At 42.5% G+C, this 27,453-nt stretch overlaps 1 protein-coding gene across 1 annotated transcript in view; it reads right to left on the reverse strand.

The window, feature by feature from the left end:
* LOC147045255 (latent-transforming growth factor beta-binding protein 2-like) overlaps nt 1-25,963 on the reverse strand; it is a 51,362-nt gene extending 25,399 nt beyond the window's left edge. The window contains exons 1-8 of the mRNA XM_085932381.1: nt 25,662-25,963; nt 22,956-23,029; nt 16,434-16,689; nt 5,917-6,143; nt 5,139-5,327; nt 3,670-3,870; nt 3,309-3,586; nt 2,549-2,651 (exon numbers count right to left, since the gene is read on the reverse strand). Coding sequence (XP_085788507.1) covers nt 2,549-2,651; nt 3,309-3,586; nt 3,670-3,870; nt 5,139-5,327; nt 5,917-6,143; nt 16,434-16,689; nt 22,956-23,029; nt 25,662-25,963 — 1,630 coding nt within the window. The remainder of the gene's footprint in view (nt 1-2,548; nt 2,652-3,308; nt 3,587-3,669; nt 3,871-5,138; nt 5,328-5,916; nt 6,144-16,433; nt 16,690-22,955; nt 23,030-25,661) is intronic.
* Between the last annotated feature and the right edge of the window lie 1,490 nt (nt 25,964-27,453).

Here is a 27,453-nt window from a genome sequence, read left to right on the forward strand (position 1 = left end):
GACCGACATTCCTCCCTAATCTCCAATTCACTGTGGCGCATTAACCACCTGGGATGGCTCCAAAGCAAGACATGCCAGGGGTAAATTCCTCATAAAAATTTGATCAACATCGCATGCATCCAATTATGAAATACAACACCAGTTTGAAAATATATCAGATTTTATTTCTCGTTGCGGTAAGACTCTGAGTCCTCATTAAGCGCACCGTGATACATTAGCAAGTCAACACTACGAACGTGATTTGAGGTCTTTATCAAATCGTAATTGGAAGCTGCTGTGGAATAATTCCAGGGCATCTGTTTCCTTGTTGCTTATTTCCCACACCAAATTGTAGCACCTCTGGTTTTCGTTGGCCATTTACAAGTGTTTGATTGATCAAAGCGAATCAAAAGCAGTTCCAAACACAGAATTTGGCTCTTTCCATGAATGTTAGAAACCATGACTGAGGAACTGAGCAGAGTTCACATGGAAGGATGTAGATCTGAATCTTACGTCATACATCAACGGGCAATTTCTGACATGATGTGAGGCCGCCTGAGGAGTGAGTGACGAAGCCGGGCAACTCCCAAATTCTGGAAAGGGGCGAGTTGGATGGAAGGGCAATGACACGACAAAGACCTGGCTGGCCCAGTGGGGTAGACCGAGCCGTGGCTTAAATGGGTGTGGTGGTTCCTTAAGTTCCTGGGGCGGAACGTCTGATCTTCCATGAGACTTCCCATCATCTCATACATGGGAGCGTTTCAAACAGGGAAGCTGCCCAGCATTGACAGATGAAGTAAAAAAATGGATTGTGGAATTCCAACAGTGAGTTGAATACAAAGTGAATGGCAGGGCTTCCAAGTATCATGAGCAAAAGTTTGCTGAAGGAACCTGATATAGATTTATTAAAAAACATTCCGATATAATCATCGCAATACAATCCTGGCTCTGAGCTTTTAAAGGATTCGTTTTCTCTTGAGGATAAAACCGGACACGCAGGAGAGCCCTAAAAATCTACGAGTCTCTTCCCATATCGCAAACTGACAACTGACCCTTTCACATTGAAACAGAACAAAAGAACAACAACATTTTTCAAGGACCATTTTCTCTCCCTTGGTTCCATATTGCTCCTGTCAACCACAGGCCACGGTTGGAGGAATGCACCTTAAACATCTCGCCAAGTGTCTAAAGTGAGAACAATAACACTCAGGAATTCTAAGCACTTTTCTTATTAAAGCTTTATATGACTTCATTTTCCTTCTCATTTTCCGTGTGACCCGGGCCGACAGTATACCGCCAACATGAGGAAGAAGAGCTTGTGCTTCTAGTTGGAACTTCAAAGCACCGGAGGAGAACATCTGTGAGCTAAGGGAAGAGTGTTGACTGGAGATGAGCGATATAGGAGGAAAGAATAGATCCATGATGGATGGAGGGGATGCAGAGGGATGATGTCTGCTTCTGATTAAGGAGATATTAAAGACAGCTTAAGGACTTTGACAGCCAACCGACATTTGTGGCTTTGGCTGATGCCACTATTGCTGCTTTGCTTGCCTCGGTGTGGGTACGCAATTAAGCCCCGCCCCCCCTCCCTTGAAAAACACACAGGACTGTCAGGTCGAGTAAGAGTCTCTGTGTACAGTTTGAGGTGTCGCCGCCCACCCAGCTTGTCAGCATGTAACCAGCCTGCTGCTGTTTCTCAAACCTACCGCAGCTCAACTTGGAAAGCAGATGAATTTACGCTTGTTCATTTCCTCAACGACCGCTTCGTTATGCCCGCAGGCTGGGTGGTGCTTGCACCAGACTTGCATCTTCATGCTTTCATATGCTTTCCAAGTTTTTATAGAAGAAAAAAAAAAAAAGTAATTTTTACGACTCTGGGGATAGTCAAGTTACGCAGTCGTTTCGGAAAGCTAATGACGACTGACTGCGTTAATTATCCGCACTCCCCGGTTCTCGGTAGTGTTTAAATCGGTGATAAATGCTTTGAATAGCTACCAATTAGAAACAACTGCAGTTGAAAATTAGACCACTGACCGAAAAGCCAACAATAAACAAAAATCTGGATAGGAAACTGCACTTAAAAAGAAAAAGGGGGCAAATTGTGGTTTGTGGTTTTTGGGTGATTGTGTACAAAAGCAGAATATGAACAAATTAATATCACTCCACAAAAATATACAAAAGGCTTACTTGTAAATGACCACAACAAGTTCCACCTGTCATTTCCATGTGTTTATCATTCATAAAGTATACTTCACAACTGTCTTTGGGCAACAGATGGGGTGCCCATTCTAGAACTGGTTGCAATGGTTTTGGTTTAAGATTGGCCACAGCAAAAATATGCAAAAACTTCGACAGTGGACCCAATTGTGAAATAAACACAACATGGACAACCAGGCGACTCACTCCTCCATCTGTGTGGTCTTGTTTGCTTTGAGACATCACGGCCGGTAAAAATAGCTCCGTATAAACACAAATGTAGCAAATGTGTGTAAGCCACCAGATGATGGTATTTATCTCTTTGTGTCATGTGACCTTTCAACCCAGTTGCTATTGGTCAGTGGTAGCTTACCTGGTTTGCTTGGACACTTGTGGCACTTGTTAAGACCCCAGGAGGCTCCCACACTGCCACAGCAGTCATCTTGCTTGGTTAAGCCCGGCAGAGGCTTACCACACTGCAAAAAAAGGCATCGGTGGTAAATATCGGAAACAAGTTTGGCAATAATTGGCTCTGCAAAATTGTCGAATCTATGTAGAGAGAACAGGAAGACCTTAGCTTGACTGGTTTCAGTAACTATCAAGCATCGACCTCCTGGCATTTGGATCATGGACATATGGCTAATTAGGAGAAATTCCTTGCTGAACTGAGTGGATTTTGGCCAGCGGAGATTTACAAAACTCAAGTGAAAACACAGAAATCATTCTTTCGCAGAGCACCAAACGGCTACACTGGCAAGAGAAGTGAGGACAACTGTGGAAAATGGGAGATGTAATCTAATACACACAAACATTCGTGTCAGGCTTGAGACACAAGTCCAGTGTGACTAACTCTGGATCATGACCATTTCGTTAGAAATCATCGTACAAAAAGTTCCGAAACAAAACTTTGGGCCCAATAGAACGAGCTCCCAAAAAAATTTGAAATGGAAAATATCCGACAACACGTTAAACAGATATGACGGAATATGTTGGAGCATTGTGTTTGAACAGTTTATATAGCATGATGCCTTGATAGGTGCTCCTGTTTTGGTTAGCAACATAGTTTACTGTAATGTGGTCGTGGGTTTTCAGCCAGGTTTTGTACACAGAGCAGCAAATGGTGTTAATCTTACCTGTCCGTCAACCGTCTCCTGGAAGCACCTTCCCACATGTCCGTTCTGGCGGTGCTGTGTTCGAGCGTAATCGTCCTCGCCGGTGTGTACGTGTCTGCCGCCGTGTTCGACAGCGAGCTCGTGGCCGTTGCCAGGCTGAGAGCGTTGCTGGACGGAGTGAGCCCCCTCGGTGGAAGGCAACCGCTGGCCAGGTTGGACCCGAGCCACTTGGTGGACGTTGACCTCGGCTTCCGGCGGGTGCTGGATGTGGACCTTGACCAAGGATGGGTGAAGTGAGGCTGGGAAAGAAGGACAAATAAGACCAATTTTACCGCTGCTGTTCTGGCATATATGAGTTTTTATTGAGTATCACATGGAGTACCTTGTTGATTGGATAGAGGCAGCGTGTACGTGGAATGGGAAGGAGATTTGTGTCCGGAGTTTCTAGAGTCCTTGTGAACGGCAGGCTTCGTGTGAGGCTGAGCCGGCAAGTGACAAAACTTCCCGGTTGAGTTGGACGGACACCAACATTGGTCCCTGCCAATGCAACGGCCTCCGTTTCGACAGGGGATCTGACAAAAGACTGCGGAGGACAAGACGAGACAATTGTATCAGTTTTTCAGTGTTATCAGCGATGTTACTGTTCAGGAGTAGGGAAAGGCCTCCTTTGATTAGATATGCTGGCTATCGTATCAGCTCAAGGGGGCTATTAAATTCTTTCAGGACGAGTCTGCACTCGTCGGGCCAGTCCCACTCGGAGCTGAAACTATTCATAGACCTACTGTAGGCCTCACGCAGTATCAATTTGTGTGTCCGCTCCAAAAAAAAAAAAAAAAACACTCAAATGACCAAACGGAACATGCTGATGTTTGTCTATAAACGGACGTGGACCCCATGTGATGTCATGTTTCCAAGTGCTGGGAGTCTGTTATAATTACCCAAGCCGGGCTTTTTTTTTTTTTTTACTGCTTAGGGAGCATAACAAAAGCATGAGCTAATTGTTTGCCGTCCTCTTGACATTCCTTAATGAAAACGCACGCTCAAGTGATAACAGGAAGCACACCACCGCCTTTCGATACATGTTTGACTTTGACATAATGGAGACTGACAGGGAAATAAAAATGATTCTCAAGGGGGGAGGTGGCGGGAATACGACGTTGCTGCCGGGATGCCGAAAATATTGAATTCAAAACCAAAAAGTCACCAGACAGCTCATTCATATAGGCGAGATTGTTCACCTGTTTTTATGTAACCATTAAGGCCTTGCATGTGTGCGGTACCCGTCACCGCTAATCCACAAGCGGTAATTAGTCTGAGCCTTAGCTGGACTTTTGCGACTGAAGAAATAAAAACACGCAGGGTCGCGACCCTTGACCTTGGTGTTGACCACCCTTCTCCCTTCCCAGAGACACTACTGTGGATAAATTTTATGTAATCCCTGTTCATGCTGGTTGTTCAGTTTTAGCGGCGGGCCCGTTCTTGTCTTTCAAGCTAGCGCGCTCTCCCGGTGAGCATGTTAAATGGTTAAACGGCGAGGTGCAAACCGCAAAGAGATGGGGGTAAGCGGTGGGGGCGTGGGACCACCATCTCTTAAATGTGTGTGTGTGTTTGAGAAGATTAGCCCCGTCTTTACAGACCCTGCTTTTAATCTGCTCTACTCCAACCTCCTCTTTGACAGTTCAGATTTTTTTTTTTTATATCTCCTGCTCTTTGAGCTTTGGTATTCAGGACAGACAGCATGACACTGGGAACTCATTTTGTCCATCTCACCGTGTAAAATGAAAAAAAAGATATTGGAACTGTGTGTGAGAATCAGAAAACAAGCCAAGGGAAAAGAAGATGAAGACTCACAAAGTCGAAAGCCCGACGTCTTTGGTTGTTGCTGCTGCTGCTGCAGTTGCTGCGAAGTCTCACTGTAGACGGTGGTCACGTCTCCTTTCTCACAGCTATTGTAGCAGCGCCCGTTGCTGCACACCCGGCGGCACGTGGTGGGCGTGAAAACAATCTTTATGCGGTCCAAGCTGGAGGTGAGGTTAGCTCCTGGAAAACACACGCACATCCGTTTGAGAAGGAGCACGATCAGAATTAGAACGGAGGCGAGCTCCATGCCTCCTTCCTCACTGCGACACTCTGCTCATTTCTCGGCGGAGTGACGGGCAGTTTATAAGCGCACAAGGGCGTATGCCGATAATCACCATTGGCACGCTGGAAGTCAATGAGCAACTGCCGGCCGGCCGGCCAACATTCGCGCAGCAGATACAGTCAGGCCTTTATCTTTGCGAGAGGGTGTTTCAGATGGGTGAATGAGTGAAGAGGGCAAAGAGAGGTGAGAGGCGACCAACAAGCATACCGCCGCTACTCTCGACTTCATTTTAAAGTGAGCTAATAAAAAGAACTTTACGTATATTCTTTATGGGAGACTAGGCAGAGCGCCAATAAGCGTTTAGACTCTTCGGCAGAAGCAAGAATGCAGATGAGCAGGTTTGGGACACGGCCAATATTATTTTTTATTTTTTTTTGGCCCATGTTCCAGTTTGCAGTGACACAGCAGGATGTGTCAGTATTTATTCGGATGTGTTATTTGTTTTGACGTGCCAAGGCCAGGCGGAAATGTCCAATGTGCATGTACCTGCTGGCGACAGCACATTGTTGAATTGGTTGTTACTGGTCGGCCTGTGAAAGTAGTCGTGCCCGTTTCTTTGTCCATGGGAGTGACCGTGCTCAGTTGCGTGGGCGTTGCCGCCGGGCAGCGCGTTGGAGGTGATGGGCCCAGAGGATGACGGATAACGCTTGACGGTACGGGAGGTCCCCGTCAGCTGAGGGGAGGATTCAGGGGGTCCCCGTCTCACTTGGGTCCTGTCAGTCACATCATCACAAGACGGCAAAAATATGACCTCAGAGCAAAGCGAACATCCCACACATATATCGTCGAATCGGCGTTGCGTGTGCATCAGCGTGAAATCAGGTTAAGCGTGGAGAGCCTGCGCGACAGAAAATAATATTCCTGAGAGATGAACACGGTGTCTTAGGTCATAACTCTGCTTAATTAATCAATTTTTACAAATGAAATCTAGAATAAAAGCATAGTTGTCGCAACTAACATCTGCTGCAGGTCAAAAAGCCGTGACCCTTACTCATCCACCCAAATTCTTTTTCATGATACAAAAGACATTTGGTAAGAAAAGATAATTCATCACTTAGATGAAAAAACAATCAGAGAAAAACGATCCCAGGTCCGCAGAGGAAACGATATTGCCTTGAGGCCTACGTTAGCTTACCTATTTACTCTGCTTGACAAGATAATGAACTTGTCTGGACTGAAGGCCAGAGGAAGTATTAAAACTAGGGTCGAAGAACAAAGCTTGACCCCGGGCGTGCATTTTTTTTCCCCCCAGCGTTTTGATTTGGGTCAATTACTTGAGCCCGTGTTGTGCGACCTGGAAGCTGAGCTCATGTGAGCGACGTGGGGGAGTCGCGTGCCTCAGACAGTCAGGCAGACACTTCTACCTGAGATGTCGAGGCTTAGAAACTTTTTTGACATTCATCCTTGCGAAAACACATCTGGATCCTACAGATCAAGATACTGACCAAGAAGACCAGATCAATTCTGCAAAGTACACCAAGGAACTTGCACGGTAATTAAACCATAAATCTTCCCTTCAGATGAGAATGTAAAAAAAAAAAAAAAAACGTTTGTTGTTACACTTGGTAACATAGAACCTAAGAGAGATCATTTATTACAACTGTGATAAATGTACACACAAGTCAATGCATGACTTTTTCTAAACAGAACAGACCAGAAATCTCCGCCCCGTCGCTGGCGGGAAGAAGAAATGAAAGGGAAAGAGAGTCAGATAAACATTTGATAATGTTCTCTTGCGTCATCGTTTTGGAAAGGCGGCAGACTAGAGTTGACAGCTGCTGACCTAGATCCTGAACCTCCATGGGCGTCTCCCACGGATTAGGATATGACACCGGGAAACACAAGGTGCTCGAGTCAAGGCGGGGACGCCAGAGAAGGCGGAACGCATACGGGGCTCTGTCGTGCGCTCCAAAGCATGATGAGCTTTTTCCATCGTTTACAAAGATACCTGGCTCGCACGCATCCTGCCTTTCTTCATGGGCTTAGCCAGATGTCGTTGACTTCCAATGGCGAAGTGACTTCCTTCCAACATGAGCTCACAGCTGCCCCATCGGACACTGAGAGCAAGCTCGATGTCATCGGCAGGCCTCGACTAACTTCTTGCTCTGGGTGACTTAAGAGCAATCTTAAGACCTCGGCCGAGATTACACTGAGCTTGATTTTAAAAGGCACATGGAAAAATGTTTGGGGTATCAAATGGTGGCCATACATGTTCAATTAAATCCCAGATGATCCCGATGAATAAGCTGCTAAATGTGAGCACGTGCGGTTCATAGACGGATTATTCCGCTCTGTGTCTGCTGGAAGTAAAACAAGCTCGTGTTTCCGAGCAGTTACGGTCAATTACACCAAACAGAAAATGTTGCATGCTTGACCACTAGCCCAGCTTATCTATTAGAGTCGATGTTACAAAAGAAATGTGATGGAAATCCATTGAGGGGGAAGATGTTATTTTATGCATTATACATTTTTTCAATTAATCGTGTGATTCATCGGTTTAGTTCCAAAAATCAGAATCGTCTTTAAAAAAAAGAAACGTAATTTCGTATCCATTATAAAGGTAAAATCCTTCATTTATTTAAAAAATTCTCAAACCTCAGTTCATACAAATGATCTTAATCCTCTTCCCTCTTTTGATATTTGATTGCAAAGAAGGTCTCCAAGACATAACGGTATCGGTCGGGTCCTCTTTCACTCGTCATACGGAAAGCTATTAAACCTCATCACATTTACGGAAATTACAAATCACAATAAGAGCCAAGAATTTACAGTCGGCAACGACCGCGACTGTAAATCTTCCAGCTCATTGCACAACCATGACTTGGCGTTCAGTCACAGCAAATATCTTTGAACTTGTTTTGGTATTACAGCATGCGGATGCTCGCCACTCGTGAAGACAGAACAGGCAGCCCGAATGGCAGTTCCAGACTCAGGTCCTAAACCCAGATGGGGCTGGAAAGCAGTCCAGGTCTGAGAACTGTAAGAGGAGTTCAAATAAAGCTAGAAAAACAGCTTCTGCTGATAATAAACGTAAACTATGTGTGAAATTGTGTTCAACGCGCTACACTTGCATGCCAAATCGAAGTTGTGCTTTGAAGTTTGGTTGAACCTGCACCAAAGGCTGGGACGTGTCAAACTATTTGGTTAGGTGCTTTGCTTTACTGGCTGCCAGTAAAACCCATTTCAGTTGACTTGGACCGCACAAATTGTCGTGATACCGGGAACTGGATGAACAGAAAAATTCTGGATTCTTCTGATGATCCTATTCAGTCCAAAGACACCAAGGAATTGTTTGCACCCCTGCTCAATTCGACCTTACCCGATGAGCTCTGAGCCCACGTTGATTCATTTATTCACAACCCAGTCTGGTGGCTTTTATTCCTGTCTCTCCCAATAAATTTCCATTTGACATCAATGTTTTTTTGTCAGCTAATACATTTAAAAAGTACCACCTACTTTTTCCTACAGTACATTTGTTTGAAAGTGGCCTCATCCAAAACCATGTCTAATAGCTCGGGTTGCAAGTTTATAGAAGACATTGCAGAAAATAGACTGATATAAATAAGAAGCTCGCCTGGATGTAGGATCGAGTCATTTGGCTCCGAACATTCTGTCTAAACAAGAGAGTCTGACAGCTGGAAAAAGTGTCTGGAATGGGCATCCCAGTCTGGATCATAACACACAACTCAATAACGAATGGATTCGTCTCGGTGACCTGAAGTGAAATTGCATTTAAGATATTTGTTTTAAACTTAAGTTTTCCATTTTCAGCTCAAAGTATCAAGACAAAACATGTTTTATAGGAGAGCTGTATGAAATTCGAGCAATTTAAAGGCTACTTGGAAAATGGGAAAGTAAATGACCATCATTACAAGTGTAAATCAAAGTTTTCATCTCACTTAGGTAAACGCATTAAAGTTCATTTCATAGCCGCGACGCCAAATACGATGATCATCAGTCTGACTGGAGGGAGCAGCAAACATAAAAATTGTGCAGCTGAAAACAATGAAAACTTTGTAGTACTTCGATCAAGCGATACAAAAACATTTTTTAGCAAAAAAAAAAAAAAAAAAAAAGGGGCTGATTTATGAATGGATCGGGGGTGCTGACAAGAGAGCTTTGTGAGCGATTCAAAAATAGATTCCGGGACCATCGAATGTAGAACACAACATTATCTTATAACAGATTTCCATTTCCTCTGTGTTGTTACATCAGCTATTTATTTGTATTTATTTTACATTTTTTTTATTTCTCAATTTTTTAAATTTTTACATTTATTTTTTACTTATATTTTATTTTTAAATATTTTTTTTATATTGGTACTAAAATGGAAGAAGTTTATGAAGTGGCTATGGAGTCAGCTACGTGAACTACTTACTACACGACTAATGGGCCTCTGTTTGACTTCATCAAGGAAATCCAAAAATCTACAGTTGGAACGGCAACACGTCCGATGACATCATCAACCTGGAACCAACTGCATCTCCTCAATCCTCACCATTTGTATAAAACAAAGACGTCTTGTGAAATGCCGTTGATGATCTCTGAAAAAAAAATTCACTTGGACTCTATTCTACCTTTCTCAGATACGTGTATCTATGACCTGGATGACTGAAAGCCTTCACTGATAATCCCAGGAGATGAAATTTAAGAACTCCAAGACATAAATACACACTCGTTCGTGTTTTGCTTTCCTAAACCGAGCAGCGTTACAAATCCCCGTCGAAAATATCAACTACAAACTGTATCGGGGAAAGTGCAAACATTCCAGATTAGTTTAGATGCTATCGTACCTTCAGATCGTCCTCGCCAAGTATGACATGGAGTGTGCAGAATTTCATTTAGTAACAAGTTTTTACAGCGTTTACATCTGATAAGTGATAAAAGATTGATTGCGGTATTTCAAATCTATTTGCTTTTACGTTGAAAAGATATGTTTACTTTTAAATTGTTGATATAGCGCACAGAGGCCACAATCAAAAGACTTTTAGTCGTGGAATTTGGTTTGTTTTAGCAGTCTCAGTATATTTTAAGAGGTGAAAGAAGTCTCGGCGGGCTGAGGAAAATAAATTAATCCTTTTTTATATAAGCGTAAGGCAAAGCACCGCAGCAAAAACCAATTGTGGTCACACTTTTTATTTCTCAGGCTTCAGGCAGCACTCATCCACTCATCGTTTGCCACCGAGGCCTCGTGTCATTCTTTCAATAAAATCCTGAGGTTCGATTCCTAGCTTGTGCCATTAAATATAATATCCGACCCCGGGGAATTTTTCATTCGGCTGTTGTTGAGCGTTTCTCTTGGCAACATGGTCGTGTAAAATAAAAACGACAGTGGCAGACTTTATGCTAATTGGCGATACAAAAATAACTCAGCGACTGCTCCTGTCATAGTAAAGTTAAAATTATAGCTTTTCTAGAAGTTTAATATCTGGCAGTAAACTTCCACTTTATAGTTCAAACTTTGCTACGCTAAACACTCCAAGTGTTTTAACTTTATGTTAAAACCATTAAAAAGAAAAATTAGTTAGCATAGGCAAGCGAGGTGGATGCTATGGATGCCAAAACTTGGGTAAAATTTTACCTTTGAAATGTTGTATTAAAACATGTTTTTATTATTCACTATACATTTTTGGCGGAACTAAACCGATTTTCCCTTTCTAAGCCAAGCCGATGGCTGTTATGCAATGAACGAAATGCTTTGTTTGAAACGCACGCTCCTTGGAAATGACATTTCTTAAAGGTAGTGCCAGTAGTTTACAATGAATAACACACTGACACTTTCTTTTAAAACACGTAAAGGGATAAGGCCAAACATCGGTGAGCAATTAAGGTCCTTTTTTTTTTTTTTTTGATAACATCTCAAGTCATTATGACTTAGATAATTGCGGGTCCTGGAAGAATATTTCCCCAAGTGAAAATCTGGGTGTGTCTAAAGGCTTATCGCACCCGCCACTGAGACTGGATTAAATCATGTTCTGTGTCTGGACAACCTTCCAAGAATCCCGCTAGTAGCAGCCAGATCCTGGGTAAAATGAATTACTGTGGCTTTTGGTTGGATAAGGTCTCCCAATATAAATGGGTCGAGTCAAGCAAAAAGGTTACTGAGAAAGAACTTCAGGAAAGTATATTAGCTGGATGTGACACATTGACAAATTAGCAGATGAAATACAATCTAATTATAATAATCTTATTTGTATGATCAATTTGTAAATGTTGAATCCAAGATAACTGGACTTTTTGGGATTCTGTTGAAAGCGTCTTCAGTTTTGGATTCAACACAAAAGTTCAAGTCGCCTTCAGTTACACAGAATATAATGGATTTCGACATGAACATAACACACAACTGTAGCGGGGTAAACAGTTCCCTTTTTGTCTCCTAGGGCGCCAAAGACATAATAAATCCAGAGAGGTTTGATCCTGGATGGAAGCGGAGTGGCGCGGTTGCTGCGGTTCAGGGGTTACAATCATAACGTCTGGAGACATTTGTGAGCCCAGATGTAATTCGATCCTCGCCGTTTTTCTTGACTCTGATCAGTCAGGACAGGTCAACTCTGCTGACTCAGCTATTTTTTATGAGTGTCACATGTCAGACTGCAGTTGATGGAACTTTTGACATTTTTTTTTACAGAGCGATTCCTCCATCTGGTACTAGAAACGATTAGTCCTCTTCGCCGATTTGCTCAAAAGTGGGCCAACTGCTGCCCGGCGAGCGTGTTGCAGACAAGGCTTTAGAGAAATTGAATGCGCGAGTGAAAGACATATCTGTCCCACGCTGAGTGCTAAATTCTCTATGGTCCTTTGTTCCCCCTGGCCTAGCAGGAAGCCAAACACTCATGGGACTCATTTGGCTCTGTATTTTTAGACAGAAACACAGCCCAACTGAGTCAATATTGCCCGCTTTAAACCTAGTGAAATTCAGTCCACAGTACATTTAGACTGTCTTCGCCACATATGTTACACATGTCAAGCAATATATATAGTGAGCAAAGTCGAAACCACTTCCCTTGTGCCGGCGCTAGACAAAAAAAAAAAAAAACACTCGGAGGACAGAGATCTATTTTTTAAAGCGTCACCTACATTTTCAATGATTGATTGGCAACCATCCTTCGGCTCTTTCATCCAAAGCTACTGGAGCAACTTTTTGGTTGCGCTTTGACAGATTTAATAATAAGTCATTATATTTCCATACAGGTGCCGAGGTCACCGATAGGATTCGGTCTGCGCCACCGCTGCTGTTGGTGTGGTTTGTCTGTAATGGGAGTGAAAGCGAGCAGTGATCCATGATTAACAAGGAGAACTCCCACTATGACCACAGTTTCCTCTGAGAAACGGCTGTGTGGTTACGTGCAAAGCCTTAAGTCAACAAGCCACACATAAGCGCTCCGCCGCCTTAGTCATCATTGCATACTCGGCGTGGTCATATCACGCTGTTGAGGGTCATTCGTCTCTCTTATTTGTTCCCGGTTGTTAATTCGTCATCATCGTAAAGACTGTGTTGTAAAAATAACAAAAACACGGATGGATCAAAGAGGAGAATGACGAACAGTAGACGAGAGACCACTGTCAAGGTTGAACTATCCCGATTTGGATGAGCACGATATGCCTGAAATGTGTCATTGAGAAGTCATACGTGATTGATTGGGAGAGGAAAAGAATATGGAACAACTGAGGTTTCCAAACTTTGTCTTGGATTTAGAATGAACCGTTGGACTTGATGTGTAGGCTTTGCGAATTATGATGGTGATCAATCTTTGGGAATTGGTGTCGCAGATACTACATGAAAAGCCAAGAAAGAAGAAAAAGTAAAACAGTTTTTCAAGACTTTAGAGGCTTTTTTTTTTTTTGCAGAAACTGAAACTGTACAATCTCAGGAACGGGCATACCCAAAAATGTCCTGGAATTGTGACTACTGTTTACATCAGGCTTATTACATACTTTCCTCCGCCGGTGTTTTACTGTGTGAGCTTTTTTTTTTTTTTTACGAGCCAATATAGCGAACGGCTGGATTGCATTAAATTGCTTTACTGCAGGAAAAACAAAGCCGTTCAGTGAGCAGTAAGTTAACTTCTTGAATCCTGCCAGTCACACATGCCAATAGTTGGAGCGACTGAGCTACATCAAGCGTCCAGGTGTTTTCTTCAGTCCGACTACGCAAGATGACCTTAGCGGGGATGATGTACATGCTGCACACACATCCTGCTCTGCCCCGTTCTGTTTCCTGCAGACTGATGTCATGGAGGTGATATGAGCTCGGGCCTCAATGGAGAAGGTGATTTATATGTTATCGCCATTCCAGCTCAGTCAAGGGAGTTCATCATTGACCTTGACCTTTCTACCGCGACCATCTGCGATCTATAGGATGTCATAGTGATAGTTGCGTGTCGCACTTCCAGGAAACCACCGATGTCACAATGAAATGTATTAATGCGTCACAATTCAGGTGAGGAAACAGCTATGCATTTTTTTTCTTTTATCTTTCATTAAAATCGATCATTTATAGTCCCCAAGCAGATGCTGTTGAGGCATTTGATATTCATAGTTGAAAGGGGTCACAAAAACTCAGTTGAAAAAGGGTGACGGGTTGTTCCCGTGTCTCGGAGTTGAACATATGTTAAGACTTTCAAGTCCAAGCTGGAAAGGAAAAGATGGACTGCGGCTGCACTGACAAAAAGTTCACAGGTAGACTTACAGACGAAAAGAAAAAAATGAATAACTGATGACTTTATGCTAAGCCTCTGAGACTGAGGCTCAATCCAAGTGTCCACACAGACAAGAAAACAACTCAATATTTAAACCATTAACTGAAATAAAGCCTCTGGGAACTTGAATAATGACAATAAAGTCATTCTCGCGTTTGATGCAGTAAAAAAAAAAAAAAAAAATTAGGAACTTTGAAGTCACTAAATGTTTTGCACAGGGGTGCAACCAAATGATATATTTGGAAGCACCAAGGCTAAAAACGAGTAAATGTTGGTCTGGTGCCTTGCGATGACTATTGAGCGTTCATAATGATGTGGTAATGGGTCAGATCATTCACCGTAACAACCTTAGTTATGTTTTATATGGCAGTCCAATGGAATGTGAAAACCATTATATTTAAGGTCATCACTAATCGACAATAAATGAAAAATAAAAGACTGAGTTGCGATCCTGACCAATTTATTATCACTGTGGTTATTGAGTTGAAATTTTTTATGCAAATGTTTTCTCTCCCTGGCGTTTGTCTAATTCCTTTCCCAAACTGTTTTTATATTCTACTATGGCGCCACTTGACAAGTGAGGTCAATAAAAAGGGTGCTGCTGACATAAAAAGTCAAACGTGATCCAAGGCAGACTTATTTAGTACCTGACACCCTCGCCAGTAGGACCAAACTGGAAGGAAAGTAGCTGCACATATGGGAAGGAATTTACTCCCTGGGCATTTAGGTAAAAAAAAAAAAAAAAAAAAGATATTTTTGAAGTAACGTCAGTCCTCCCTATTCCTTAATCCAAATACTGAGACTGGGCAAATGGTGTTGTCTCACTATCTCGCTCCATGACTTCATGTTGCTCGTGCTTTTTTGGCTTTGGAGCAACCAAACATCAATCAGATATATGAAACAACGTCAATTCATCTCAAAGATTGCAGGAAGAGAAATAAATGTTGGCAGATTTTCCATCTGTCACGTTGAGAGCTTCACACAAAAACCGCGTTTAAGAATTAGCTTAAGCTGCATGCTGGGAAATTCCGGAAGAGGGGAAATGTCTCATCTCGGAGCCTAACCGCACTTCTTAGTAGTTAGTCAACTTTCACGGAGTTATCACGGGGGAACAGTCACATTGAGGGCACGCGTGACTCAGCAACACTTTCTTCCCTTTGGCCCACAACTGTGAGTCAGGAAGCAGAAATATTCTCTAAGTCAAGAACAAAGAGGAATAGACACGGCAACTGTGCGATCTTCACCGAGGAGCAATTAGATTTATTATGACTCAAAGATAACCATTTTGGATATATGAGATTAATCTATCAAACAGCTGCCAAAACTCAAATTGATCGCAGATACCACAAACATGACCGCAGTGAAGCCGGGAAGACACTTCAACATTGGCAAACACTCAATGGGACCTATTTTCATTTTTTTAGTGGGTGGAGTTTCCTTTAATTTGGCATTTTTGTAAAATAAATGGGCGTCTGCGCCGTTGTGGGACCGAACACAGTTGACTGACTTGATTCAATGTGGGATCGGTCCAAAAATCTATTTTTTCAATAGATGACGAATGCCTGCTGTAAACAACAATAAACTATTAACATTTTCCCAGAAAGCATTTGTTTGAAAAATAGCTCAACATCCCAGATAAATAATACGTTCGTCTCCATGACCGAACGATTAATCAGCCCAAAAAGGTTATTTCGAAGCAGACGGAACCTAAAACAGTCACACGCGTATAAGCCAAGAAACTATTAGCCCTGTCTGATTAGCAGTCTTTGGAGAATTAACTGAAACGACATATTCATCGGGGCAATTACAAGTTGGACGGGTTGCAGTTATTCAAAAATCGTGAAGAAAAACGGCAAATGTCAAACACTAAGAAAATAGAATTGCCCCGAGGCTATTTTCATAGAAAATAGTCCGTTTGATACTTGCGTCTAGTAAACCGTATTAAGTTTCCACAGCTTAGGGCTTTACCTTAATACCTCAAGTATGGAAGCAAATTCTTATCGGTCTTGACATTTGTTTTACAACGAGTATATCAAAGATTAGGAGTTGAATCGACTCATCTGGAAGGATTTATTGCTCGTGTAAACACTGGCATGTAATTAAACTGCGGCTGTTTGTCCAAGAAAGTTAAAAAATGTTGTAATCGAGTGGTTCATATCTTTTCTTTTTTTTTAAAGCTTTAAAGCAACTACTCTGGGGATTTTTGAATTTCAGCTGAATTATTTGGCCTGTTGATTGAGGTTGTCTTGCGACAAATAGAACAGGTGAGGGAGAGGGGGGGGGGGGCAGAGGTGGATTACTTACGCAGAGCGGACTGGTTGCCTGGTGGTCGCAGGTCTCGGGGTCTGGACCTTGGTGCTTTCCGCGGGGCGTCTTTGAGGTTGGTCTCTGTGGAAAGGGTTGCTGCCCGGCTGCACGCGCCTCAGAGACCCTCTGTCATGGATATACACCTGCTCGGGGGCCGCCTCCTCACAACGGGACCCCTGGAAACCTGAGCGGCACACGCAGGTATGCGGCCGGCTGCAGGAGCCGCGGTTCTGGCAGGGCGGCTGGCAGTCGGCTGAAGAGAAAACACAGATGGAGTTCGAGTTTTCAGCAGGGTCATTCTTAGAACTTATTGTCTGTCCTCAGTTATATGGCGAGGTCGTTAGCTTAGCTTTTATGTAGCATTGGGGGGTGGCTGTCATGTTCAATTCAGGTCATATTAAGAGAACTAAAAATATCTGACACTTCACAGAGACGTGACGTACAAGTGCAGCTTTTATTTAAAAAAAAAAAAAACTCAAGCCGATGATAAACGGCCGCATAATATTTATTAAACGTCGGCGAATACATTGTATCGAAGGTCACGTCGCGGTCATGGAAAAACAATCTGTGTCAGTGGGCCGACCCACTTCCACATCCTCCCGTCACACGACAGCTACTTCAAGCCTCGAAAGCCCGGCGGCATGCCATTTATGTAAACAGTCTCTCCATTTTGTGACACATAGCTTTTTAATAGAGGATGCTGGAGGGGGATTTACGACATTGTCCTTTTAACGGTAAATCAGGCCGCAAAGTAAAGAGCGGCACTCTGTCAACACGCCGATGGAATGCTATTGACATAGACGCTGTGAACACGAAACACGAGCACAGCTTCTGGATTTGAGACAGGCCCCCTGTTCGTTGCCTCTTACGTTAAATGTACTTATCCAAACTAAAAGTCTGTGTTTCGGTTTCCTCGCCATGAATGGTAATCGGAAGAGCAGCCCCATTATGCGAGAGTCACGGTGTGACGTGAGGACAAAAGCTAACAAAGTGAGGATTGAATATCACACTCTCTCGAGTTTTGCGGCGGATTCATTCAAACATTTAACGACTGTTGGGAAAAGTCAGACTGTTTTTTGTTTTTTTTTCGCTGATGAGTCGTACACCTACATAGAAAATAGGGCGGTGCGGCTCGGTTGTGGTGATGGGAATTTTCCATCATGGGATAAAATGGGAATGCCCTGACTGTCTGGCAAGGAGGTCGATACATCATCGAGATTGTATGGCTTGGCTATGTGCCGGCTTCATGTCGAGTTTTGAGGAGGAAAACAGAAGCCAAAGTGACGTTCCGGAGATCTCCAACCATATCTAAACACATTGTTTATGTGTGTCTTCGGTAGTGTGTGAAAGGCCAGTCTTCCAGTAACAACATTGTCACAGAAACTCCAACAATGACACGAGTACGGGTATCGCGCCCCACAGGAAGTTTCTCGGCGCTGATGCCCGTCTGCGTCTTCGGCGGGCCTTGCCTCTGGCCCGGTGAGCGCATTGTCACAGTAATTGCTGTCGTGCAGATTTGTCTTGCACATCATTAAAACTAATTGCCTAGCATTCCAACCATTTCATAAATACGAACAGCGAGCGTCATAAAAGCTGAATCTGTCGGAAATAAACGAGAAGAAATGGCAGACATTCCTGACATTGCCGCTTCGCCTTTAATGATTAGGGAAGGCGGTGTGGCCAAGTTTTGGGAGGTTGTGTCCAAATCCGGTCATCTGAAAAGACGATTAAGATCTGTGTTGGCAGATTGGGACAGCCCAAACAAACATGCTGATGCGGCCGAATTAGCAATCAAACACACAATAATATGGACTTGGCGTTTCCACTATGATTCCCTCAGACTGTAATTATTTGTCGTAAATAAATAATTTTCAGACAGACTAAGTGGGTGTAGTTTTCTTTTCACCAAACTACACTTGGCTAGACTCCAATAGAAAAGAAATAGATGGATGAACCTCCCGTGAAGATAACCCGCAGAACCTGATACGTCCCGAGAAGCAAGCCAAGTGTTAATTTCAAAAAATATATATTCTATTGAGAATTTCATCAAACGATTTTGCTAATGATTTCAAGTGAGCGTTAATCTCTTTCCAGCATTTGACTTCCACATGGTTGCCGGTCCAGTGCGATCACCCGCTGGCCTGCCAAAACCTGACGTCGCTGTCCGCAAGCAAAACGGCATGGACTTTAAAGCTTCTCTATTGTTCTAATGTAAAACAGACGGGAGCATGACAAATGATCATGTATTTTCTCCTTGCGGTAAATCTTACACGGCTCGCGTTTCAGCGGATTAGAGCGCCTCCGTCGCATACTATGCACATTTCGGAATCAAGTCTTTCGGTCTAATACGGAAGCTGGAGCTTTTAATTCTCCACACCACCCTCGGCTCATTGAGGGATTTTGCTAACCTACAGTCGACCCATGACATTCACATTGATGGTAGTCAAACCCACCACACCTGTTATGTATTCATTTCTTCCCATAGCTGACATTTTGTCATTGACAACAAACGAGTTATAATTTCCAGTTTGCCTTAATTCAGAAGTATTCAAACACAATAAACGGATGAGGGAAGTTATTCAATGTCAAATGGGAGGAGGCATTTTTGGAAGAATTTTAAACAATGTCTGTGGGATATTACAATTTAGGAAAGGGGCAAAGTAGAGTTTAATCTTTGTCAATTTTATCATCAAATTTTTTTTAATTTTTCAAATTTATTACCCGAGATTTTTTTTTCCCCCACACATGAATTCAATGAAGAGACTGTTTTCAGACTTCAGAACAATAGAAAATTCCATCTATGATTTTTCTTTTATAATAAAACTCCTAATTGAGAAAAGCATTAATTCATCCCAAGTGGAGTGTCTAAATATAATTCCAGACACAATGGTAAAATCCCCTAATCCAATATAAAAAAAATAAAAAATCCTCAATGCTGATCATCTGAAGATGCGTAAAAAATAAACAACCCCCCTAAAAAAGACAATTACATCCAATACAGGTCCAGACATTTGATTATTCCCTCTTTTGGCTCCATTTTCAACGATGGTAGCAATTAAAGAAACATGTGGTGGCTTCAAACAGGCGAACCAGCTGGAGTGGCGAAAGCAGCACTCCTGCTTTTGGGGAAGACAAAGTGAGAACAGGTTGTCCGGCTTCAATGTTAATGATAGTTTTGGGGAAGGATGGCGTGTGTATGGATTACAGGCTCTGCCTAATGGCTCATAACTCTCCACGAGGCTGCCACAGGGGAGTGTGAACTCCCGCTACTCGCCCCCCCCCCCCTTTCCCTCGACACATATAAAAGCCAAGGAGGGGTTTGTGGCTGTCTGCAGAACTCTAATTTTACCCTCCGCTCAGTTAAATCACAAACTAAAAGGCATTTTTAAAAAGCTCCTCCTGTTCTTGTAAAACATAAAGCTGCCACTCATGTGTAATGACGCCTTTGAAAACAAACTTCTTTCATGCTTCTTGGATGTTGTGGATGCAACGAGATGGATTCTAACGCTCTGTACGGTTCATATTTTGGAATTCTGATGATTTTTGGTGTCGCAAGGAATTTTGAATAAATGGCGAACATTTGCGACCTTGAATGAACCCAGATGTGTATTCTCAAGTATTAAAGAAAAATGTCGAAAATTATGAATTTGGACCGTAATTAGATGGGTCTAATTTGTGTCCTGTCCTACATATAATAAATAAATGAAAGAAAATAAATAAAAAAATCACCCATTAGACTAATTTGTCACTTTTGTTTGATTTTCTTCAGCTTCTCACGGCCTCCAGCTGCACATGCCACACATTTTATGAATGTAAATGACCAACATTGCAAGTCAAACATGTGTTGCTGGATAAATTCTTGTTCGGCAAAAAAAAAAAAAAGAATAAAAAATTGCTACAATACATGCTTGATTGTAAGTGATGAGGTGACCCCAATGTAGTCACTTCCTTTCTTTTTACACAACATAAACAGAAATAATATTTTTGGGGGGGATATTGGAGCCGAGGATGATGGTTTGTTTCTATTAGCGCGCCAACATTTTTCAATGCATTTTTAAAAGGTTCGAAAACATTTACAGATGTATTGTATGTCCTTGATACTTGCCCAGCTGTTTCACACATGTTCAAGACAACAATGAGCATGTTCTGTTGCTTTCCAAATTCCAAAGGGAATTTGAGAAGTCTAAATTGTGTGTTACGATGCTTGTTAAATTATCTTATCAATCAACGGCAAACGGCTCGGAGGGGGGGGGGTGTCACGGCATCGGGCGTGATAAATGATGATGATTAACAACTGCATTTTTTTTTTTTATTTAGACACATTAGAAAATCTATACCTATAGTTCATCCATGTAAAGAAACACGCAACGATTTATGTAACAATTTATGTTTAAAATGAAATGATTCATAGTTGGAGTGAGCAAAAGGCTTTTAAAAAATGGGGCCCCGGCATCAGGCCAAGCGAAAAAAGTTGAAAGAAACTCTGAAACCTTCTATCGTGTTTCACTCACGGTTGAGTCAAGATCCTGACATCAGTTTTACATCAATGATGAAACTCGTCATCTGCACTCTGTAAGATCGGCGGTGGCTATAAATCTTTTCGGAATTGCTCGCTTTCCAGCTTGATACCACGTGAAATAAACTCAATTTGTGGTGCGAAGGGTTGAAAAGTGTACCTGGTGAAGAATCGGGTCAATAATTTAAATGACCTTCTTAGCATGTTAGCTACGAAAGCTAGTTGGAGCAACACTGCTCAGCTAAACATTTTTTTGAAACTACCATTGAAATCAAAATGAAAAATTAGAAAACAACACAATAGCGTCACTTTCTTCTTGAAAAAAAAAATCATGCCAACCAAGACTAATTCCAAATTGACCTACAAGATCTAATTGAGGATTAGCCCATACAGACCCAAAACATGTCAGCAATTCAACTCTCATTTTAATTCCACCGCTAAGTAGCTTACGGTTTTGTAAACAGATTTCTGTGGCCATTCTTCTCAATTCAAAACCACTGTTGACCCCGCACGCTTTATCGCTTTAGCATTTAGCACGATGAACATATTCCCACTGCGTTATTTTGAAATAGCGCTCTTAATATTCTTACATGAAAGTTAATTTTAACGGCCAGCTGCAGCTAACTGATGCAGAACAACTGGCGGGCTATGAATGGGTGAGGCTAAAATATGAGTCCCTCAGCTCGCTAACAAAAACTGCAGATGTGGATAAAGTGACAGTGGAGCATTCTATACACTAAGTCCTCCTGACACCAAAACAACACATTACATTCATCTCATCCAATTTTAAGATGCACTCCAGCCAAGCCTGCACATGTCCTCACTTTACCCAACCAATGCATTTGCTTTTTTGGCCACCACATTGAATTTTCTCAGTTCCACCAAACCGGAGAGAAAATAAATAGTACAAGGAATGTTCTATTCATCCTAATGGATCAAAGTAAAGATACAGTATTATGATCATTTGCAGACCAATGATCAGAATTTCGTCTCTGGACGAAGAGTATTTAATAAACAATGAGGTGGTCCAATTCCTGACATAACCCCCCTAACCCTAACCCCTAACCCTAACCCTAACCCCTAACCCTAACCCTAACCCTAACCCTCTAAGCTCAACTAAATTAAACAATAAGGTTCTGTTAAGCAGCCATAACCCACGACACCCAATCCGGTCTCTTCAGAAAAGCCCAAAGCTGACACTTTTAATATTACAGTCCCTTCAGCGGGAATTTCCTCGACATAGCTCAACCCAGCTATGTTTTCATATTTCTCTCCCAGGCAACAAGTTTACCCCCTCAGAGTGAGAAGTTTGCTCCCGCTGCCAATGCATAATAAGGCACCTTAAAGTGAGGACAGTTGGAAGATAACCATTTTTTTTTTTTATTCCAGCCTAGGGGAGCAGAGTGTTGGCAGCTCGTCAGCCGAGGGGGCTTCACTTTGCTGATGATAGTGTTGCCTTCGTGGTCCAGAGCTATTTTGGCTGATTTAAAGTACATACACTTTTATTCGGACCACTGCAGCCTGACGTTAAACGTAATTAACACCTCGCTAAATGTGCCTTTAGCGGGAAATTGAGTCGGGGGTGGGGGGAATGTAGGAAAGAAGGAAGTGGACCTAACTAGGAGGCTGCTGGGGCCAATCAGTTTGTTGTGTAATCTACTTGTTGGGTTATGTGAGAGAGAGAGAAAGCAGTAAACAAGCGAAGGTACCGTCGATCGAGCCTTGTAAACAAAGTTGGCTTGTAAAATGTAAAAATAAAAGTTCCCCAAAAACATGTTATTACACTTGCAGACAAACAATGACATATAGAACTGAAATGTAATTAAAAATTTGGTTTTTTTTTATCCACAGTGACAAAAAAAGCTCTATTTACAAAGTGGGAAGAGTTACAGCACAAAATTAGGAACACCTAATATGAGTTGTAGCAAAAATGCTGACTTTGCAAAGATATTGTGGCAAAGTATTAAACAATAAATGTTTATTATTGTGGTAGTTGGGCTTACGTTTGATGCAGCGGTTGGTTCCCGGTGCCACGGCCCAGCCGGAGCAGCATTGTTGACTGCCGCACACGTTCGGCCTGCATAGAAAGAATCATTCTAAGACAAGATACCGATAGGTCATAAATCGCTCACGATATGCGTGAGTATCTCCTCAGCCCTTTGCGTGACAAACCCGATCTGATTTCATGTTTTGGGTTCGGATCATTCTGACGGGGGTGGCCGATCGATAATGACACGACACCTCGGAGAATACGATTTAATAGAATTTAAAGCAATAAGACGAAAATCAGGGGAGGGTCGGGAAACTCGATCTGAGCGTGGATCTCTTTTTACCCTCATGCGAGAGTCCACAGTCAAAACAAGTGTGGGGTTATTTGAACCTTGAAGGGATTATGCGAGACACACGGGACTTGAAAAGCATCCTGCATCCTTGATAAATAAATTATCGAGCAAATGAAAAAATGTTTTTTTGCTCTTTTACATTTGGATGCAACACTGGCATGCATGTGGGCCCCTTCTTCTAGTAAATGCATATCTGAGTCATGGAGATTTGGGAAAAGAGGACGCGGATTGACTTCTCGACCTCGCTTGGATTTTACTCATTAAACTGAGGCGCCACGGAGATAACATAGTAGTTGTTTAGGCCCTTTGGCAGCGCTCCTCCATTGACGTAAATCAAACACGCCAAAGTCATCAGTCAGAGCATAGAAATTCCATCACATGATTTACTCACGGAATGAACACTTGGATAGCGCAGGTTGCGATTAAGACGATAAATCAGCTTGTTAACACCTTGACGTTTGTTTACTAAGAGTGAGTAAAATCAAGGAGTCGCGTTTCGGCTTCACAAAACAGGAGTCGTGAGTCAGTGCGAAAGTGGAGGGGTGGGAAGAAAAAAAAAAAAAAAAAAGCTGCAGGCGATCGTTTTGAATGGAAACCCATCCAGGAAAAAAAAAAAAAAAAAACAACATTGAGTCATGTGAAGTTGAATGAATCAACGTGTTCAAATTCACGATTCATTTATTACATCGTTGGCAGATTTAAAAAGATCTCTTTTAAATTAGCTGGATTGAGAACCAAAATCCTGAAGCGGATCTTTTACTTCAGTGTGTGCAATTCAAGGGCAACCATTCAAATCCCCCTTCTGATCATTATGTAAACAACCCCCCCCCCCCCTCCCTCGCAGCATGGGCGAGTATCATGCTTTGTCCCTATGGAACAAACAGAACTGGATGCATGGAGGGTTCATTAGACAAAAAGAAAAGCGCTTTAATATGGATACAAGCCATCTTCTTGTTGGGGAGTTTGATGGAGAAAGACAACAAGAAAAGGGACTCATTGGACAAAACAGGTGGTTCTTATTTTTTTTTGGGTGTCCTACAGGATTGGAGTTTGTTTTTGCTCCCTCTCCCCGACCCCACTCCCCCCACCCCTCCCCGGCTGGGGAGGTGGTTATGTGACACCCAAGCTGACGACGGCTATCTAGATTCTCGTGGACCAATTCAGCATGAGGGAACTGCAGCGGAATACCCTCCTAGAGGACACTGCCAGGACAATCGAAGGCCCCTCCGACAGCTCTTCGCTTTGGCCTGGACATCCACTTTTTGATTTCCATATTATGTATTTTATGTGCCCACTTTGCATCCATTGCAGCCTGGTGATCCTGAAAGGGGGATCCTTCCATCTGTGGTCCCTTCTCAAGGTTTCTCATTTTTCCCCTGGTAGGGGTTTTTGAGTTTTTCCTTGCCCTTTTGGGAGCCCAAGATCAGGGGATGCTTTGAGAATAATTGTCAATTGATTGTCTATGTGAAGCCCTTTGAGACTGCTTGTGATTTAGGGCTATACAAATAAACTTGACTTGACTTGACTAAATGTTGCCCCACAAGTTGTGTTTAGGGGCACTGACTTCTTTTTTTTTTCTCCCACACTCTGCTTTCTCAAAGAGAAGCAAGTAAGCAAGCCAGCTGCAGCGCACACCCACCACCAAGTGAGGCTGGAGGGGAGACGGCCAAACAGCAGCCAGAACACACACACTTGACTTCCTGCTTGTCCCAAACTAGAGAAATTGAATGCTTTACCAAAAACATATTATCACGTTTTGCAGAGCTATTTTTCCTTATTTGGATATGTTCCAAAATCTAGTCTATGCTGATAACATCCCTTTTTTTTTCAAAATTGGTCAACTTACCTTAAAAAGTTTGGATAATAAATCAAAATAAAGCAGTGTGGAGGAGGAAAAAAATAATCGATGGATAATCGTAGCCAAATAGCTGCAGCTATCACTTTGTTTAATCTTAAAAAAAACAGAATTAAAGCAGGTGAGGTCCAATTTAAAAAAAGATCTAGACTAGGTAGGTAACTTCCTGTGCTTGTTTTTAATTTGCAGTCTCCAGGTAGACTGTGTACTGCCCTCTAGAGGTTGAGAGTGGTATTACACTCCAAAGAGAAATTATTGAAAACATAAGTGAGTTGTTAAGTGTACAAAAAAACTGTAATACCAGGACTGCGAACTTGGAACCTGCCACTTGTTGAAACTGGTTAAATTGCACCTCATTTCAATAAGCAATACTAATTTAATGTGTAAATCATAAAAAAAATAAAAAATAAAGTGACTTCCTGGAAAGATCTTCTGCCAAAAATGAGCAGAATGCATCTCATTTGAAATACATGAATCAAATTTGAACATGCAATTCTGGGTGCCACTCTTACCCGACAAGTCGCCTGGTGCTGGACTTGCTGTTCTGCCGACGGTTCACTCTGGTTCTGGGCTGCGGGGGGGTCACGCTGCGGGGGTGTCGAGCGCTCCTGATCGGGGCAGCCTTTGACGGGAGCCCGTCATCCCCCCTGTTGTGGGTGGTCTCCGATGGACTTCTTTCAGCACCTTCCATCTGGCCGGCACTTGGACTTCTTCTCTTCCCACCTGTCAAGGTGTCCGTGTGGCCATCACCACCTCCGTGAACCAGCGCTGCCACAGCTAAAAGCACCACAACACCCAAAGGAATTCGCTCCATTTTCTTTACGAATAAAAGCCAAAAATGTTCCTGCAATTCAACTTAAGATCTTCTATAACAAAAAAAAAAGAAAAGAAAAAAGAAGTCCAGGACTCTGCTTCTCAAGTTGTCTTAAATGTCATTATTTCTTTTTTGAAGTGGATTCCTCCTCATAATGACCAGGTAAAACTTGCAATGTCCTCAAAACGATGATGAAGAAAAAAAAACTTTTCCTCTCACATCAGAGAAACATTCTCCTTCCTTACTCCTTCAATGAGGCGCCAGAAAGAGCAGCGAGCTGCTGAGGCTGAGCTCCAAATGTGAGTGAGAGACGCAGAGGAGAGACCATGTGCGTGTGTTTGTGCGTGTGTGCGAGCGGCGCCCCCCCCCCCCCCCCTCCTGAATATCACCACCTCCTCGCCTCAGGAGTCACCGGGAAGAAACAGCCCCTTGTGCGCCAGCCATATTGTTGCTTCCACTCCACGCGACTGCGCTTGACAGCCAGCGACGAATATTGACCTATTTTTTTTTTTAAAAGCGTATTTTTGCAAAATAATGGCATAAGATTTTGAGAATAAAGTTGTACTTTCAAAATTAAATATCCACACGTTGACTTGAATAACAAAATATAAAGATTTTATCTAAAAGAAATATACAACTTCGTTAAAAAAAATGTGTTTCTTCTTCTAAAAGTTGTTAAATTGACCTTAAAATTACAAAAGATGCCCCCGCACCATTTTGAGTTGATTAAACACAAAATATGTATTCATAAAAATCATTTATTGGTTTTGACATGCTTGCAGGCGAAATAATTCATTGCGCAGCCACTAGATGGCGTTTGTTAAAATTCACCCTTTACATAAGCCATTGGATTACATGACAAACGCATTTTTTTGCCTTTTTTTTTTTTTGATCATCTGTGCGATTTTTCCAATGTAAAATAATGTGCCTTGGCTCCAAAACGATTGGAAACGCTGCGTTGAAGGGACTAACTCTTTCAAGGCCAAATGCTTACAGCTTTTTTTTTAAACCGAAAGCTGCTGTTTATTCACAATTGTAAACATGCATCTTGGCTTGCTTGGGCACACAGATGTAGTAGATGAAGCTCGCATTTCAAACGTCGGAAACCTTGGAAAACTGTTCAGGTTATGTAAGAGGTCCCATTCACGGCCTCTTGTCATCCACGCTGCATCATCACCCCCCCCCCCCCCCCCCCCCCATCCACCTAACTGTTTGGAAAACAACATAATTCTGCACCACCATTAAATCTCCACCGAGACTCTGCCACCCTCAGGAAGACACGGAAAAAGTCAACTGATGGGAATGGGGTCGTTTTTTCTCACGGGTTGATTTCTTCTAATAGGGCTGCTGTTAGAATTTAACTTTGCTTGAGGATTTTTCAATTTGCAACAAGACAGAAAAAATCCAAAAAGAACTGGCACCAACTCCTTTACGCAATCCGTGCCTCCATTGTGGCTTGAGCGCAACACGACCGCACTCGGGAGCACGGC

Source organism: Syngnathus leptorhynchus, chromosome 15 (assembly GCF_054491065.1).
Source record: "Syngnathus leptorhynchus isolate UIUO chromosome 15, UIUO_Slep, whole genome shotgun sequence".
Lineage (NCBI taxonomy): Eukaryota > Metazoa > Chordata > Actinopteri > Syngnathiformes > Syngnathidae > Syngnathus > Syngnathus leptorhynchus.